The sequence below is a fragment of the Thamnophis elegans genome, chromosome 1, assembly GCF_009769535.1.
Source record: "Thamnophis elegans isolate rThaEle1 chromosome 1, rThaEle1.pri, whole genome shotgun sequence".
NCBI lineage: Eukaryota > Metazoa > Chordata > Lepidosauria > Squamata > Colubridae > Thamnophis > Thamnophis elegans.
This window is the reverse complement of record NC_045541.1, coordinates 140,649,448-140,667,362: the sequence shown is the minus strand read 5'-3', so window position 1 is coordinate 140,667,362 and position 17,915 is coordinate 140,649,448. Positions and strand designations below refer to the sequence as shown.

Here is a 17,915-nt window from a genome sequence, read left to right as displayed (position 1 = left end):
AGGAAGTCCCCATTGAACTCTTAATAGTATGGTTGTTTGTTGAAATGCTCTAATAATATAGTTATTTTGTTGAAATAATTCCTAAGAAAATAATTCTTAGGAGTTATTTTACAGTGGCTTTATTTGTGTTGTGATCAAGATTATAACATAATTTTAATGCTAAAAATATTAAGTTTTTGAGAATTGTGCTGGTTATTAGGTAAATTAAGATGATTTAACTATCATACTAAAATATTACCATTATGTACCATCAGAAGCAATAGAAGATAAATAGGGTATGAAAGTAGGGATAAATAATAGTTAAATATACCCATTGTTTGGGTTTGAATGGCAGATATATTCTTATTATTATCTTATGATCTGTGTACAGTTTTGTGGTCTGCCATTTTAATACCCAATTTAATAGCTAATTCACTACAGTATTTACAGAATATGATCTATTTCAAAGGGATTTTTTTTATGAGAACAAGTATATTTCCTTCTGGAAGCACAATTTAGTTAAAGGTATTTCCTTTTGGAGAGAAAATAATAACACACCAGAGAGTGTCAGTCTGAATTTTGTGCTAACTCAAGAGCAAATGATTATGTTGAAGATGCCGTATATCAAGCTACTTCTGAAACTTCATTTGTATAAATTAACTATTGTATCCACATTGCTTTGAATTAGAAAAGGAGTAAGGAGACAAGTTAATTGATTAAACATTTTAGCATTCACAGAATATGCACATTATCAAATAAAGAGTCAGGCTGTATTTCCACTTTATTTTTATTTACTTTTTAACCATGCCTGCTGATCCTGTTCTGTAACTGAAATAGGAATGCTGCAGTGCCATGTAGTAACTTCACTTACAAACTGCTGTATACTCTGCTGACTGGCACACCATTTACAGTGCAGATAATTGGGAACCCATATAGTTGAAGAGAGCTTGCATAAAAGAAAGCTTTGTATAGTGGTTTCACATTAATCTCTGGGAAGTGGCCCCCAACCTTTTGGGCAGTAGGGATTGGGGCATGGTTTCACACATTACCTAGTTCCATTGGGGACCTTGGCCTTAGAGCACTTGGGACAATGAGTATGCTGGAATATTGTGTATAGTATCCACAGGAGATAAAATTTGTAGCTCAGGGTGGAGCTGCTCCCTGGTGCTCTTTGAGCTTGGTTGTTTCCTTGCAGATAGTTCACTGCCAACTAGGTAGTATCACCAATGATAGTAGGGACTGTGTTTTGCTTTCATTTTATATACTAGTGATTTGCCCTGTCAGTGTTGGTGGGAGTGGTCTTGGTGGTTCCTTAATTGGACTGTTGTTTACTGTTAGCTGGTTTGTCTGATTTGGTAGTTCCTTGGTTGGTTATTGCTTGCTTCTTGATTGTTGGTCTAATGTTGATCTTGCTGTTCATCTCTGTTGATATGGGTGTTGATTGCTGGTGATGAGGTTTTTTGGTCTCTTTGTCTCCTTATTGGCTCTTTGATTGTCTCTCTTGAAATGGTATATAAATGTTGTGTATCTCTATGTACTTGTTGATGGCCAATTTGTCTGAGAGCCAATTCTCTAAAAATGCTCTAGCTTTTTTGGACTTAGCTTGTTCTAGAATGCCCACAGTTTCCCAGTTTAAGCTATGATTAAGTCTGTCCATGTGTTGTGAAATTAAGGAATTAATTGTTGAATTGTGTAGTATCCAGTTAAGTACTGTTGCAGTGATGTGATGTGTCTGTCATTAAAGAACATGATATATTTCATAGGTGTTTTCTCCTTATGAGTACTAAGTTTATTTCCTTCCAGGAAATACAATTATTTAAGGGTATTTCCTTATTGGAGAGAAATTAAAATAGTAACAAACCAGATGTTTTCAGTGTGACTCTTGTGCTCACTCAGGAGCAAAATGATTAAGTAGGTTAAGGTGTCACATTTTGTTCTGTAGATACCCTTTCATTAAAGTAAATTCCTATACTGCATTATATCAATACTTGCTTTTTGCCATTCTGTTTGCAAAGGTGAAATCAGTTCATCCTCAACTTTAATAACAATTAAAACTGAGCACAGTAACCTATTATGCATAACAGAATATTTAACCTATGTATGCATAACCTAGCCATGAATATTTACTGAAGTTCATTTAGTACTGAAAGAAATTATGCTTTGTCTGCTAACGTAAGACATGCCGCAGGATGGTACTTATAGAAAGACATTGCTTCACACCTACATTTATCACTCTGCAAGCAGAGAAAGAATTCATTTAACTACCGTATAGTTGCCCGTTGCACTTAAAAAACCTAGCTTTAGGTCTTTAGAGGGCTTAGACTGACCACGCTCCCAACTGTGCTTCCCTTTTTCTGCCAGCACTAACAAAGGGAACACTCATACACACAAACACACTGTTGTCAAAGCAAAAGGAAAATCTCTGGGATCATTAATAATTTGGAGTTCATTCCAAAGGTGCTGGAGTGCTTTCCATAATCAAGGTATAATATGTGATTTCTTTTCTCCGCTGATAGATATCTCTCTCCCAATTAAGAAATAGGATATTTCTTCCAGGACCCTGTATAAGTAATGGTCTGTGATGAAAATCTTTGTCACAACAGTAGAGAGCAGCTCTACTGGCGCAGTGGTTAGGGTGCAGTACTGCAGGCCACTTCAGCTGACTGTTATCTGCAGTTCAGCGGTTCTAATCTCACCGGCTCAAAGTTGACTCAGCCTTCCATCCTTCCGAGGTGGGTGAAATGAGGACCCAGACTGTGGGGGCGATATGCTGACTCTGTAAACCGCGTAGAGAGGCTGAAAGCCCTATGAAGCGGTATATAAGTCTAACTGCTATTGCTATTGCTATTTTAGTTTTAGTTCCAGTGAGCAATAGTAAGGGTGAATCATCTGTTTCAGAGACCCATTTCATGTTCCTCTGGAAGTACTCTACTTAGCTCACTACTGTGAACCTTAGTAACTAGGTTTGTGTATATTACACTAATCTGTAATTTCTTTTTAGTACCATATGGCTTGTTGAAGCCATAGTGACCTGATTCACACATATTGCAGAGCTGGAGTTTACAAATAAAATGGTTGAGTTCAGGGGTGGTATACATTTTCCTTCCCTACCAGTTTGCAAATGTGAGAACACATGGCACCTCTGTACATGTGCAGATCCTTCCGTGCATGTGCTTTTGGTGAAAAAAGGGCATAAATGGGATGCGCAAGTGGGCAGAGGCTTCTGTGATTTCCACTACCGGTTCGGGTTATCTGGTCTGAACCGGTAGAATACCAGTTGTGGTTGTGTTCATGCATCACACTAAGCCAACACCAAATGAACTAATAAAAAGAAGCATCAGCCCTTTGCTGTTATGTATTATATTTGGATTCTGAAGAAAATATTGCAAACATTCAGGGACAGAGCCGAGGTGGCGCAGTGGTTAAATTCAGCACTGCAGTTCAGCAGTTTGGCTGTTCAAATCCCACCAGGCTCAAGGTTGACTCAGCCTTCCATCCTTCCGAGGTGGGTAAAATGAGGACCCAGATTGTTGTTGGGGCAATATGCTGACTCTGTAAACCGCTTAGAGAGGGCTGAAAGCCCTATGAAGCGGTATATAAGCCTAACTATTGCTAACTATTGCTAGAATGGGATAGAGCCCAGGAGTTATTAGAGTGCCATGGTGGGAAGGATATGAAGTATTGTTATGTTGTTGTTTAATTCATTTTATTGTGAACTGCCTAGGATTATTGTGTAAGGTAGGCAGCTTTGTAAGTTGTATAGATCAGAATTTCTCAATGTTGGCAACTTTAAGATGGGTAGGGTATAATTCCCAGAATTGCCTTGTCAGCTGTGTTGTCTGGAATTGAAGTCCACCCATCTTAAAGTGTGAAGGTTGAGAAACACTGCCCTAGGCAATAGTAGGCCCTCTATTGGACCATACATTCTGCACCTACTAACACTAATTTACTTTAGGTTTCAGTCTTAATATTTAAATAGTTTTAATGTTCCAGTCTTCCAGAGTTTGTGCTGAAGAAAGCTCTCCAGTAGATTTTTAAATTTCCTGCATATTTTACATTTTGCAGTTTAAAAAAGATTAATTTATTTTTAAATTTAATGTAGTGTAGGATATTGATATAAAGTGAAAAGTTGGACTTAACATTGTTCTCATGTTTTAATTCGGGAGATAGAACTCCTAAGCATTGCATAAAATGAGCAAAAGGAGGATTTTTTCCTGTATTTCTGATCTAATTTTCTAATAATTTCCAGGTCTGCCTTCTTCATTGCGTCCAGTTTGCTTAGAAGCAGTAATGGCAACAGAATGCATTAAGAATTGTTGTAGAGGATGTTTATATGGTAATAAAGAAAAACACGATGGTAAGTTAACTAATTTAAATATCTTAATTTTTTAATGTGACATGACAAAACTAGTAGCCATTGCCTGGGAGGAGCAATTATCACTTTCAACAGTGTAATGGGTAAACTTGTGGCTATGTAATTGTGATGTCATAGTATCTGATCCTAAAAGAACCAATTATAGGTATACTTATCTATAATTGAATCACTGTAGTTAAGTTAGTAACATGGTTGTTAAGTGAATCTGGCTTCCCCACTGAGTTTGCTTGCCAGAAGGTGACAAAAGTGATTACATGATCTTGGGATACCACAACCATCATAAATATGAGTCAGTTGTCAAGCATCTCAATTTTGATCAGTAAGTGTGAAAAATAGTCATGTCACTTTTTTCAATGCCGTTGTAACTTCAAGTCATCATTAAATGAACTGTTGTTAAGTCGTGGACTACTTGTATCTCTTTCCAATTTGATGGGAAGAGTTTCAACTCCATTTTTGAATCAGTTATTCATCTCCTAGATTGCCATGCTATCTAGCCCACACTTGCTAGTTAGCTTGCCAATCAGAATGTCAGTCTTACTTTATGAAATGGTTTGCCAAAATCAAAATATTTTACAGATGCTTAAAGAGGCATAAAATTTGCCACACTCAGTCAATTGGCCCTTTACCCTTTTTCCGGGATACATATATAGCGTAATTATTGGAATTAGGTTTGTCTGTATTATAATTTTAAGTAAATTGGTAGTTTACTCTTTGCGAGACCTTTTCTTAACTAGCACTGACAAATAATTGAAATAATCAGTTATAATATTTTAGAACCATTGCAAACTCTCTCAAAAATGATATATTTACCATTAACTGCTCCATATTCCAATCAATATGTTGGAAAACTTTATTTGTCTTTGGTCCTATTAAAATACAAACAATCATGAATTAAGTACTGAATGCATTGCTTCTTTTGTATATATAACAGCATCTCTGGAGAAACAGTCTACAGTTACTGACAAGTATACATCAAAAGTAGTGAAGAAACCTCCTTTGTCTTCTGTGTCCATGAAAAGACAGGTTGGCTGTTCAGAAGATTATCTTCTCTCTAAGTTCCCACCAGATGGCAAAGAAATACCCTTTGTAGTTCCTCAGTTCAAACTTGCTTACATCCAGCCTCGGAACCTTGGTAATCCACATCTTGGGGGACTGCAAGGTAAAAAGATGAAAGAGTGTAAAATTAATGTGTCTTTTTGAGAGGCTGCTTTTAGATGCATTGGAAAATTGCTTATGCAATTGATTATTTGTTCAAATGCTAATTGAGACTTAAGATCCAACTATACAGATCAGCGATGGCGAACCTTTTTTGGCTCGTGTGCCATAAGTGGGGGGAGCGCAGGGGGGGCATGTGTGGGTGTACTGCACCAATAATGCAATGTGCTACACCTCCCATGCGCATTCGTGCATACAGGCACTCCCTCCATTTTTTGCATGCTTTTTTTCGCCCTTCCCAGAGGCTTTCTAGGAGCCTGGGGTGGGCAAAAACAGTCTCCTGCCCCCCGGAAGCCACCCAGATGCTTCAGGGACATTCAGGAGGCTTCCCTGAAGCCTCCAGAGCAGTCAAAACGAGCCTCCGAGCAAACCGGAAGTGATTTCCGGTTTGCTTGGAGGGTCATTTTAAGCGCTCCGAAGGCTTCAGGGACCTTCAGGAGGCTTCCCTGAAGGCTTTGGTGCAGTCAAAATGACCCTCCAAGCAAACCAGAAGTCCATTCCCGAACTTCCGGTTTGCCCATAGGGCCAGTGTTTTGCATTCCAGAGGCTTCAGGGAAGCTCATGGAGGGCCTCCGGGGGGGGGGCAGGGGAGGCTATTTTCATCCTCCCCAGGCTCCTATAATCCTCTGGAGCCTGGGGAAGGCGAAAATGGCTTTTAAAAAGGGTAAAGTCAGCTGGCCAGCACGCCCATGTGCGCTGGCAGCTGACAGGGCAGCGCCTCACATGTCCTGACAAATGGTTCTGCGTGCTACCTGTGGCACGCATGCCATAGCTTCACCATCACTGATATAGATACCACAGCAAAAATAATCTTCTATCAGACTAGGTCTTCCTTTGGTTCTCACCTGTCTCCCCTATACATACAGCATTGAAATAGAAGCAGGCCATTGATACCCTTTAACCTTTAATGAATAAAGTAAAAAACAGCTTTCCCCATGGGCTTTGTTTTATTTTATGTTGTTATTTGTGTCTGATCCTTTTGGATTGTTATCTGTTTTTGACTGTGGCTTAAAAGCTAAAAAGCAAGACCAAAGTAGTATATTTGTTGTTGCCACAAAGAAGAGGGAGTCAAAATATTCTCCAAAGCACCTGAGGGTAGGACAAGAAGCAATGGGTGGAAACTGATCAAGGAGAGAAGCAACTTAGAACTGAGGAAAAATTTCCTGACAGCTAGAACAATGAATCAGTGGAACAGCTTGCCTCCAGAAGTTGTGAATGCCCCAACACTGAAGTCTTTAAGAAGATGTTGGATAGCCATTTGTCTGAAATGGTATAGGGTTTTCTGCCTAGGCAGGGGGTTGGACTAGAAGACCTCCAAGGTCCCTTCCAACTCTGCTATTGTATTGTATATGCTGTATTGATTTGGTTTGTTTCTAAATTCTATAGTGAATTGTAGGTTGTTAAAGTACATATTTTTTCTTACTGTTTGGATTATTCTGTGACTTCTTGAAATCTGTCCTAACCCCCACTTGTTAACCTAAAATGCATTTCATTGATGATGTCCAAGAAGGAAAATTCCTGTCTTCTACTGAGATTGGTTTTAGTCTTTTTATTCTTGAAACATGAAGATCAAACTGTTTTTTTTTTTAAAAAAAAAACCTGCTGTTTCTGTCAGATGATAGTTTTTATTCCAGCTGCATGACTTAATCTGGATTGGACAATAAAGCAAAGGTCTTGTTTCAGCCAGATATATTCCCTTCTCATGACAATATGCTCTTTTGTTCATACTTCTGAACTTGCTAGCCTTATTAGTCCCTAGAGTCTGTTGAATGAAAGAACAGAATCTGCCTGCACCTCAAGACTCCCAGAGCAGAGAGTTGTGCAAGCCAAAAGTTTAGAGCACAATGCATTCTGGAATTACAATCTAAAAAAAAGTCAAATGTTTTGTGTTACTGGAAATTTTAGCTCTGAAATATTTAAGCTATTCTTAAACATAGTTTTAACCACATAACAATGCTAGAATAATTGGCTCGCACATTAAATCTGCACTTATTGTTTATGATTCAGAGCAGTGCTTCTCAAACTTGGCAGTTTTAAGATCCAACTCCCAGAATTGCCAAGCTAACCATTGCAGGGACGTGCAGTCACTAGAGGCAAGGGAGGCGGAGCCTCACCAGTCTCCTCAGGAAAAGAAAGAAATTTAAATATATTTTTTTTAAATAATTAAAGCCAAGATAGTTGCTACCAGATTCCAGCTCACAGTGGCTTGGTGTCTGCTTAGTGTTAACCAAAGCAGGAGGCGAGAGAACTCGGGGCCTCTTTTCCATAAGGAATTTTTCGCCTTCTAAAAGTTAATAAAGAATTAAAAGGCAAAGAAGTTCAGATGGAAAAGAGGCACTAATTCTCCTGCCTCCTGATTTGGAAGCAGCCAATCGTGTCTTCTTGAGCACGCTTACGTTGGGCGGGGCGTGCTTCAGAGGAGAGAGGAGTGGGCGAGAAGGAGGAGGCTGCCTCTTTGCTGCAGACCTGGGCACTTGGCGGCTCCCGCAATGCAAAGTGTCCCACCATCCCCAATGCTGCCGCCCGCTGCCCCGGCCTGCTTCTCCAGGCTCCGCCGCTGGAAGTCCCGGATCGCCTCTGGGGGAAGGCTGGGTGAGAAGCGGAGCGAAGCTTCTCTGCGGCCTCCCGGCGTTGCCCAGAGGCTCTTGCAGGAGTACGTGTCAGCGGCCGGCGGCCTGGAGCGGCCCCGGCTGTGAGACAAGGGAGCACTTAAAGCAGCCGCTGCCACCGCCGCCACCTCCCCTCCTTCGCCCGGTGGGGTGGTGGTGGTGGCGGCGGCAGCGGCAGCGGCTGTTTTAAGTGCTCCCTTGTCTCACAGCCAGGGCTGCTCCAGGCCGCCGGCCGCTGACACGTGCTCCTGTGAGAGCCTCTGCATAGTGCCGGGAGGCCGCGGAGAAGCTTCGCTCCATTTTTCACTCAGCCTTCCCCCAGAGGCGATCCGGGACTTCCAGCGGCGGAGCTTGGAGAAACAGCAGACACAAGCCAGGACAGCGGGGAGGGGGCAGTGGGGCACTTTGCATCGCGGGAGCCACCAAGCACCTTTGCTGCAGACCGGGCGCTTGGTTGCTCCCGCGATGCAAATTCTCCCCCCCCCCCCCGCCAAGGCCGACACTGCCCTGCTGAGCCTCACCAGGTATCAACCTCACCGCACGTCACTGAACCATTGTGATATATAGAGGATACTTGCAATTCCTTCTTTTTCTGAAATGCTGAATTCTAAGCATAATAAACTGGATCATGAAAGTGAATTGGGATGAATCTTGTAACCCCTTTTCCTCTTTAATAATAAGAGAGAAATGAGAACAACTTTGAACAATTCCTAACCATCTAAAATAAGCCATGATCTAAAGTTAACTTTATATATTAAGTTGCTTAAGTGATTAAGTATAATTTCCGCTTGGTATGAAACAAGATACCAAGGGGTGTATCTGAACAACAAAGCAACTTACAAGCGTGCTTACTTGTTTGTGTTATTTAGGAACTGCCTAACGCCACAAATCTCTCTGGAGGTGCCCCTCAGATCTATTGCCAGGTTTTAAAATCTAACTGCATGGTTTAATGCCTTCTGATGAAAGTAGTGAGGCTTTCAGGATGATGCCAGCCTTTGAAATAGGCCAAGTCAAGAGACTGGCACTGTAGGGATTCTAGGCATACTGCTTTATTGGAGTGGGGGGAGTAGAATAACAGAATCTTGGAAGTGTTTCCCTCTGCCCTCTCTCTTATTTCTCTCTTTAGCAGAAAGAAATCCTGAGGGAGTTATTTCAAATTTCTTCCTCATGCTTTCCATATTTTTTGGACTGAGTTGCTGTTTCACTTCCTTTAACAATTCACGCCTTCCTTGCCCAAAGCATCCCCACATTCCTTACAGGGAGAGATGGTTACATTGCCTCTTACAAGCTTTCCACAAGGGCTCCCTGTGCACCTAAACAGAAACGTTTTGAGGACTTCACTTGGAAACAACCCTTGCATATCAAATTGAGGGTTCCTTAGTGCTCTCTGAGCTGGGGTGTTTTCTTGTAGATGTTTCATTACACAAACTAGGTAACATCATCAGTGTTTGCAAAGACTAGCACGATCAAGTTACCTAGTTTGGTTAATGAAACATCTTCAAGAAATTAATCCAGATCAGAGAGCACTAAGGACCCCTCATTTCAACCCTGAGCTACAAATATTCTCCTTTGTTGGTATTATTAAGTATCATTTTGTGATACTTGATGCATCTCTTGCTTCTCTCTACAGTAATGGCATTCTTTCCTTGTTTGTTTTCCCAAATGTTTTTTCTTTAATCCACAGAAGCAATTTACGAAAGTCCTAACTATATGTCTATCTTAAAACACCCATGCTACTTTTGGATTGAAGGCTCCTTCTTGTTCTTTCTGTACCACCCCAAGTTATTTCATGGTTGATAGTCTTTTGGTAGCCATAGCATTGGTCTGTCAACCTGGTAAACTGTTTTCCTTATAAAAGATCCTGTTCTCCCTTCACCAGATTCTTTCTTTCTTTCTTTCTTTCTTTCTTTCTTTCTTTCTTTCTTTCTTTTCTTTCTTTCTTTCTTTCTTTCTTTCTTTCTTTCTTTTCTTTTCTTTTCTTTTCTTTTCTTTCTTTCCAAAGTCAGTATTGGCCTTCTGCTTGAATGAAGTTTCCCTCACCATCTCAGCCATCTTTGGAAACATTACCATTTTTGGGGGGGGGAGGATATCTCTAACACTGAGTTGTTATTTGGACTATTTAGTATCATTTCAGTGGGACCAATGCTTATTCCTTGCTTTCCAAGGCCAATCTTAAAGGGCCAGTGGTGGGTTCCAGCAGCCGCTGCTGCCGGTTTACTCAGGGACATGCCTTGCGTGTGCACTTGATGCATGTTGTGTGCGCTTAATGCATGGTACTGTGCATGCGTGCACAGCACAATGAAAATTGCTCTGGGCATGCGCAGAAGTAAAAAACAAGATGGCGGCGCTAATGGCACCACCAGGAGAACCGGTTCAGGGTGTGGCAGGCGTGGGTCGCTACCGGTTCCTGGGACTCATGCCACAAGCTACTATTAGTTCGGCTGAACCGGTCCGAACAGGTAGAAACCCACCACTGTAAAGGGCATGATCTTCCCTTCGACATTTCTCCAAATGGATAATGGCTGCTGTCAAGCTTTGCTATAGATTGGCCAAACAGCCATATCCAGTCTGTGCTTATACCACAAGATCAATAGCAGCATAGACATCCTTCCTCTGGGTTATTTCTCTACTTGGAGCCAACTCTTCCTCCTCCCCTACAACTCCTGCTGGAAACAACCAATTAGTGTAGCTAGTAATGCTTTACAAATGTCAATAATATACCAAATAAGGAACATGCTCTTAATTTTCCCCAACTTTTAAAATGTCTAATATAAATATGAACGTACTTGACTCTAGTAGCAGTTTTTATTTTTGTGAATATTTTATATTAAAATACTGATTTCTATATAGCCATGAAACATAGGAAAAGAAACATGTTTTTAAAATCTGTTTTAGGTTGACCACCTTCTCATATTTTACATATAATTTCAGTTCAGTGTTGATTTGCTTAATAATCTATCATACTTTTCAGGTTCGGTGGTAACATCTTTCAATGATCGGAAAGCAGAACTTTCCAATATATACCATCAAAGACCTCCTGCTGATTGTGGTGTATAACCCATTCTATATGCAACTGCCACCTCTTTCTCCAGATATCAGTCAAGGCCACACAGAAAAAATGGTGAACAAGAGATTATATGGGTCAGGTAAAAGATTTAATCAGTTGCAACACCATGTGTTTCCCCATTTAAGAATAGTATTAAAAGACAGCAGACATGAATTCTGCCTTTTTATATTAGTTGTGAATAATAATCACAATAATAATAATAATCCGGAGGACTATTGTTATTCAAAGGAGGTGGGTGATTCGAACGATGCTGGAGGAGGCAAGGCAGCTGGTTTTCTCCCGGCTGCTGTAGTCTCTTCAGGCGCCCCCCTCCCTTTCTACTCTGGTGGATTATATTACTGGATGTTTTTGGCGTTTTTCGACATCTTTGGCCCTGTTTCCTTGGAATCTCTTTAGACTCTGTTGCTGACTTTATAGAGGGGTAGTTGGTTTGATATGGGGCGGTATAAGACCTGGCAGCTGGCCTTGCGGCCATTCCCACAACCCCTAATCTACCCCCTAGGCCTTTTTTACAGCACGGCCTCTCCTTTTCTCCCTGGCCCTCAGTTCGCTCTTACTTATACGGGACTTTACCAAATGGTTCCTTACTCACGGCTACTGGACATTGGACATTGGACTCACGATCTAGTCCTGGTTGGTATGATCATTGCCGCCCGTTGTTGTTAAGAGACTCCATCTTAGCCCCTTTGGAGCTTCTATCCCAATACCATCTATACCATCTTTACCATCTATCACGCAAGAAGAGAGAAGACAAATCTTTCTCCCTCTTTATATTTCTGCGAACCCACCGGACTGGACTTTATGCGAACCCATCTACAATCCAATCCTAATTTAAGAGCTGCGCATTATTTTTATTCTTTTAACAAATTCTTCCTTTTTTCTTCTCTCTTCTTCTTCTGTCTTAGTATGGGATATGTTTGTGTTATGCCTGTTTGAGTGAATGTTCCCACTTTTATTGTAATTATTGCTGTATTTTGTTTTGTTTTTAACTATTACGTGGGATTGTTTGGGTAAGTGAATGAATATGTATGACTCGGAGGGCCTGCTGGGGAATGCGGGGGCCACTGAGGTGACTGGGGGGATTACTGCTACGGGGAGTGGGTCGGAGCATTATGGTCACTACAGGGAGAGGCAGATACGGCGGGGACTTTAGGGCTGGCCATTACCGGGGAAGGAGGGTTCGCTATATTACAGAGATACCTCCTTCCGGCCCTATGAGTCCCACTCCAAGGCCAGATGGCGCGAGTAATCAGGACCCTGGTCTCAGGCTGCTGTTGCTAAATGCCAGGTCTGTTGTTCACAAGGCTCCCCTCGTCCGGGACTTAATTTCTGACGAGAGGGCAGACCTGGCATGTATTACTGAAACCTGGCTGGGCACAGAAGGAGGAGTCCCCCTTGTAGAGATGTGCCCAGAAGGATTTCAGGTGCTTCATCAGCCGAGAGCCCAGGGAAGGGGTGGCGGTGTGGCTATTGTTATCCGGGAGTCTCTAGTACCTCGTAGGGTCCCTGCACCGGAGCTTGTTGGGTGTGAGACTCTGCTGGTGAAGTTGGACCTCAAGGGTCAAATGGGTCTGCTGCTAACGTACCTGCCTCCCAACTGCGTTTGCAGCAGCCTCCCCTCACTCCTCGAGTCAGTAGCCGAGCTGGCAATTGAGTTCCCCAGGGTCATGGTTCTGGGGGACTTCAATTTGCCATCGCTCGGTGAACACTCTGATGGGGCGCAGGAGTTCATGGCTTCCATGATAGTCATGGGCTTGACCCAGGTAATTCGGGGCCCAACCCACTCAGCGGGTCACATGCTCGACCTCGTATTTCTCTCGGAGCAGTGGATGTGTGATCTTGGTCTGAGGGGTAATGAGACCATACCCCTGTCGTGGTCAGACCACTGCCTACTGAGGCTTGACTTCCGGAGGCCAAAACCCCCACCGTAGGGAGGAGGAACCGACCAGGTGGTTCCGCCCCAGGCGACTGATGGACCCTTTGAGGTTCCAGACGGAGCTTGGGGTTATTCCTGATACCCTCGCCCACAGTTCGGCGGAGACTCTGGCTGCTGCCTGGTACTCGGCGGCATCGGAGTCTCTTGACCGGATTGCGCCACTACGGCCCCTCCGGGTCAGCGGGATCCCGGAGACCTCCTTGGTTCACCGAGGAGCTCCGGGAGAAGAAGCGCCAGAGGAGACGCCTAGAGCACTTGTGGAGGTCCAATAAGTCGAGTCGAACCGAGTACTCCTAACAACTGCACCAAGGAGTACATCAGGGCACTTAGGGCAGCAAAAAGATCTCATATTGCCACCTTGGTTGCGTCCGCTGAGTCCCGCCCAGCCGCCCTGTTTAGGATAACCCTTTCCCTCCTAAATAGGAGGGATACGGGGGGGAACCCTTGCAGGGTAGAGCTGAGGATTATGCCCAATTCTTAGCGGACAAAGTTGCTCGGTTTCGGTCGGACTTGGACTCCACCGCTGCAGATCCAGCCGGGACACAAGAGGATCACTTGGCAAACCATCTCTGGGTTGAGTTTCAGGATGTTGCCTCTGGGGATGTGGACAAGGCCATTTGAGCTGTGAGTGCCTCCACCTGTATTCTGGACCCGTGTCCCTCCTGGCTGGTTGCCAACAGCAGTGAGGTGACACGTCGCTGGATCCAGGCGGTCGTAACCGCCTCCCTTCGGGAGGGGCACTTCCCCGCCGCACTTAAAACGGCGGTGGTGAGACCCCTCCTGAAGAAACCATCCTTGGATCCAGCCATTTTAAATAACTACCGTCCTGTCTCCAACCTTCCCTTTGTTTAGAAGGTGGTGGCCTTCCAGCTTCAACGGGCCTTGGAGGAAGCTAGCTACCTTGACCCCTTCCAGTCCGGCTTCAGACCCGGTTACAGCACAGAAACCGCTTTGGTCGCATTGACCGATGATCTCTGGAGGGCCAGAGATGGAGGCCATGCGTCCATCCTGGTTCTCCTTGACCTCTCGGCGGCTTTCGATACCATCGACCATGGTATCCTTCTGCGACGACTGCAGGAGGTGGGGGTGGGAGGCACTGTCTTGCAGTGGTTCTCCTCCTACCTCTCGGACAGGTCGCAGTCGGTGTTGGTCGGGGGGCAGAGATCGTCCCTGAGGCCCCTAAATATGGGGTGCCGCAGGGTTCGGTCTTATCCCCCCTACTATTTAACATATACATGAAACCGCTGGGCGAGATCATTCGGAGGCACGGGATAAAATACCATCAATATGCGGACGATACGCAATTGTATCTGTCCGCCCCGTGCCAACTCAATGAAGCGGTGGACGTGATGAACCAGGGTCTTGAGGCCGTTAAGAACTGGATGAGCGCTAACAAAACTGGTACTCAACCGGACAAGATCGAGTGGCTGTGTGTGTTCCCTCCCAACAATTTGGCTAATGTTCCATCTATCAGGCTGGGGGGGTCAAATTTTATACCCCTCAGATAGGGTTCGTAACTTAGGAGTCCTCCTGGATCCACAGCTGACTCTCGATCATCATCTGTCGGCTGTGACCAGCGGGGCATTTACCCAGGTTCACCTGGTCCGCCAGTTACGACCCTACCTGAATCGGGAGGCTCTCACAACAGTCACTCGAGCCCTTGTGATCTCTAGGCTGGAATACTGCAATGTGCTCTACATGGGGCTGCCCCTGAAGTGCATCCGGCGACTGCAGTTAGTTCAGAATGCGGCCCGCGCGAGTGATAGTGGGCGCACCTCGGTTCGCCCACATAACACCCATCCTCCGCGAGCTGCACTGGCTACCTGTTGATCTCCGGGTGCGCTTCAGGGTGCTGTTGACCATCTTTAAAGCCCTTCATGGTAGTGGATCTGAGTACTTGAGAGACCGCCTTCTGCCGATTACCTCCCTCCGACCGATAAGATCGCACAGACTGGGCCTCCTCCGAATCCCATCCGCCAGTCAATGTCGACTGGCGACTACACGGAGGAGAGCCTTTTCTGTTGCAGCTCCGACCCTGTGGAACGATCTCCCCGTCGAGATACGCATCCTCACCACCGTCCAGGCCTTCCGCGCAGCCCTCAAGACCTGGCTATCCCAACAGGCCTGGGGATTAGCCTCTAATTTGCCCCACCCGAGTGTTGAATGTTGAATGCAAGTTGTGTTTTTATTATTTTTATTTTGCTCACATATTGTTTATTTTGAATTGCACCCCCTCCCTAATGATTGTAAGCCGCCCTGAGTCCCCTCAGGGAAAGGGCGGCCTATAAATCCTAATAAAATACTAAATACTAAAAAAAAAGCCTACATTAAATTAGGAAAATAAATGTCCTAAAAATTATTTTCCACAACCAGACTAATATTTTTCTATATGTTTATGTGTCTATTTTTGATTGTTTTCCCAAATAGCCTTCCATTCAGGCTGCCCCTATTAGTAGAATACTGTATTTTGGTCTTTCAGGTCATTCTTGTATTTGTATTCAGTTCTTGGGCAAGACATTCAAGCACTTTATTACACTAAAGCTACATACTCTAGGTACAAAACTCTAAAAGGAAGAAGAAGAAGTTCATTTAAAGAGCAGCTTTACCTGAGGGGATAAATCTGTGTGGTATTTATATGGACTGCATTTCTTTAGAGCAAAAGCAGAAGCTACAGATATTGTCTAAGGAAGAAAATAGTTTAAGGATTATCACTATTTGACATAGACCAACCAGGTGAACTACAGAAAAGTCCATGCCCAATTGAATGGTTTTGTTTTAGGGAATTAACCAATGAGTAGTTTTTCACAAGCATACTGTAACACTTTAGAGCCAGTTTGGTGTAGTTGTATTTTAAGAATTTTGTACTGAAATAGAAATAAATTTGCTGTGTTTTTGCTATTGGAACCAAGTTTAGATATTATGTGGGGCGTTGCCTTTGATTTTTTTAAACTGCTACTTTCATACTACTTTCTGGTCTTTAGTTGGGTTGCTTTCCTTACAAATATTTTCCAGCTTAGCTAGTATAGCAGTAATCACAGATACATGCCTATGCTAGTTTAGTTTGGTTGGAGTGATGTGTGAGTGGAAAATTGAAAGGCAACACATTAAACACAAAGACAGACAGAAGAAGGCTGGTTGTATCTGCATGACTGCCAGTCTTCCTGCTAGGTTATTTGGCATAGGATTTGGCATAGGAAAGTAAGATTTGGCATAGGAAAGTAAGAAGTATGTCAGCTGCTGTAGCATTGTACCATGCAAACAGTGTATGTCTCCATCCAGCCACCTCATTCTCATGTCATCCCCTTCTTCTTTTGCCCTCAGTCTTTCCCAGCATTAGGCTCTTCTGCAGTGAGTCCTTCCTTCTCATTAGGCAGCCAAAGTATTTGAGTTTCATCTTCAGGATCTGGCCTTCTAGAGAGCAGTCAGTGTTGATCTCCTCTAGAACTGACCGATTTGATCGCCTTGCAGTCCAAGGGACTACCAGGAGTCTTCTCCAGCTCCATAGTTTAAAGGCCTCAATTTTTGGCGCTCAGCTTTTCTTATGATCCAACTTTCACAGCCATACATTGCAACTGGGAAAAACATAGCCTTGACTATATGCACTTTTGTTGGCAGGGTGATGTCTCTGCTTTTTAGTATGCTGTCTAGATTTGCCATAGCTTTCCTCCCCAGAAGCAAGTGTCTTTTAATTTCTTGGCTGCAATCCCCATCTGCGGTGATCTTGGAGCCCATAAAATAAAATTGTCTCACTACCTCCATTTCTTCCCCTTCTATTTGCAAGGAATTGAGAGAGCCGGATGTCACGATCTTAGTTTTCTTAACATTGAGTTTCAAGCCAACTTTTGTATATCTATAGTAGATACTTTTTTATACAGTACATGCATGTCCTTATTAGACTGACTTAAACTCAGATGTTGCTAATGCTATTCAGGCTGTATAAAATTATTTAAATATCCATAGAACATGAACTGGGATGATTGGTTGAACTTTAATTTACTGTTTGCATACTGTTGTGTCTTTCTGATGCTGAGTGTCTGAATGCAGGTAAAAAATGTGGAGTCTTCATGTTGGTCTGGACCAATCTTGTTGCAATTTTGGGCACATGTCAACTTTTTATATGCCCTGTTAAAATTTAAAAGTATATTTAAAATCCTAAGCTGAAGACTTTTGTTTTCATTCCTTGCTCTTGATTCTGCTGTTTAACTTTTGCTGACTTAGTTCTTGGGGGCGGGGGTTAAGCTTTTTTAGACTTGCTTGCTGCTCCTAGAGCTACAACAGGACTTCTTGTTAGCTTGTTGCGTTTTTTGCTTCTTGCCATTGCAATCTTGTGCCAGAGAGTCATATCCATTCATACAGGGGTTAAAGTGTGGCTCTCTTTGCCTTCTGTTACCTTCTTGGCAGGGAAAATTTAAGGGAAAGCAAGGGATGAAAAGGAAAACTATCATAAAGCTGGGCAGAATCTGTTTCTAATAAAAGATTCAACCTCTGCTTGTCTTTTTCCCATGTTGTTTTTGTTTTGTTGGCAATTATTGTATGTTTCCAGTTTTGTCTGTACTAGCAGTCAGCATAGACCTACTGTACTGGCCTACTGTTGCAACACTAAATAAAAATCAGGGAACAATGCTCTGATCTTCTGTTGCCATTGTTTGCTACTGTTAACATTAGAAACCAGGAAGAATCTGTCTAGGGAGATTCTCAGTCATCCATGACACGGCTGTCCCAAAAGTGCTTTTT

At 43.2% G+C, this 17,915-nt stretch overlaps 1 protein-coding gene across 1 annotated transcript in view; it reads left to right on the top strand.

The window, feature by feature from the left end:
• TC2N (tandem C2 domains, nuclear) overlaps positions 1–17,915 on the top strand; it is a 51,290-nt gene that overhangs the window by 15,365 nt on the left and 18,010 nt on the right. Inside the window, 4 exon segments of the mRNA XM_032237601.1 lie at positions 4,229–4,336; positions 5,286–5,513; positions 11,150–11,226; positions 11,228–11,324. Of these exon segments, the coding sequence (XP_032093492.1) occupies positions 4,270–4,336; positions 5,286–5,513; positions 11,150–11,226; positions 11,228–11,324 (469 nt within the window). The 5' untranslated portion in view covers positions 4,229–4,269.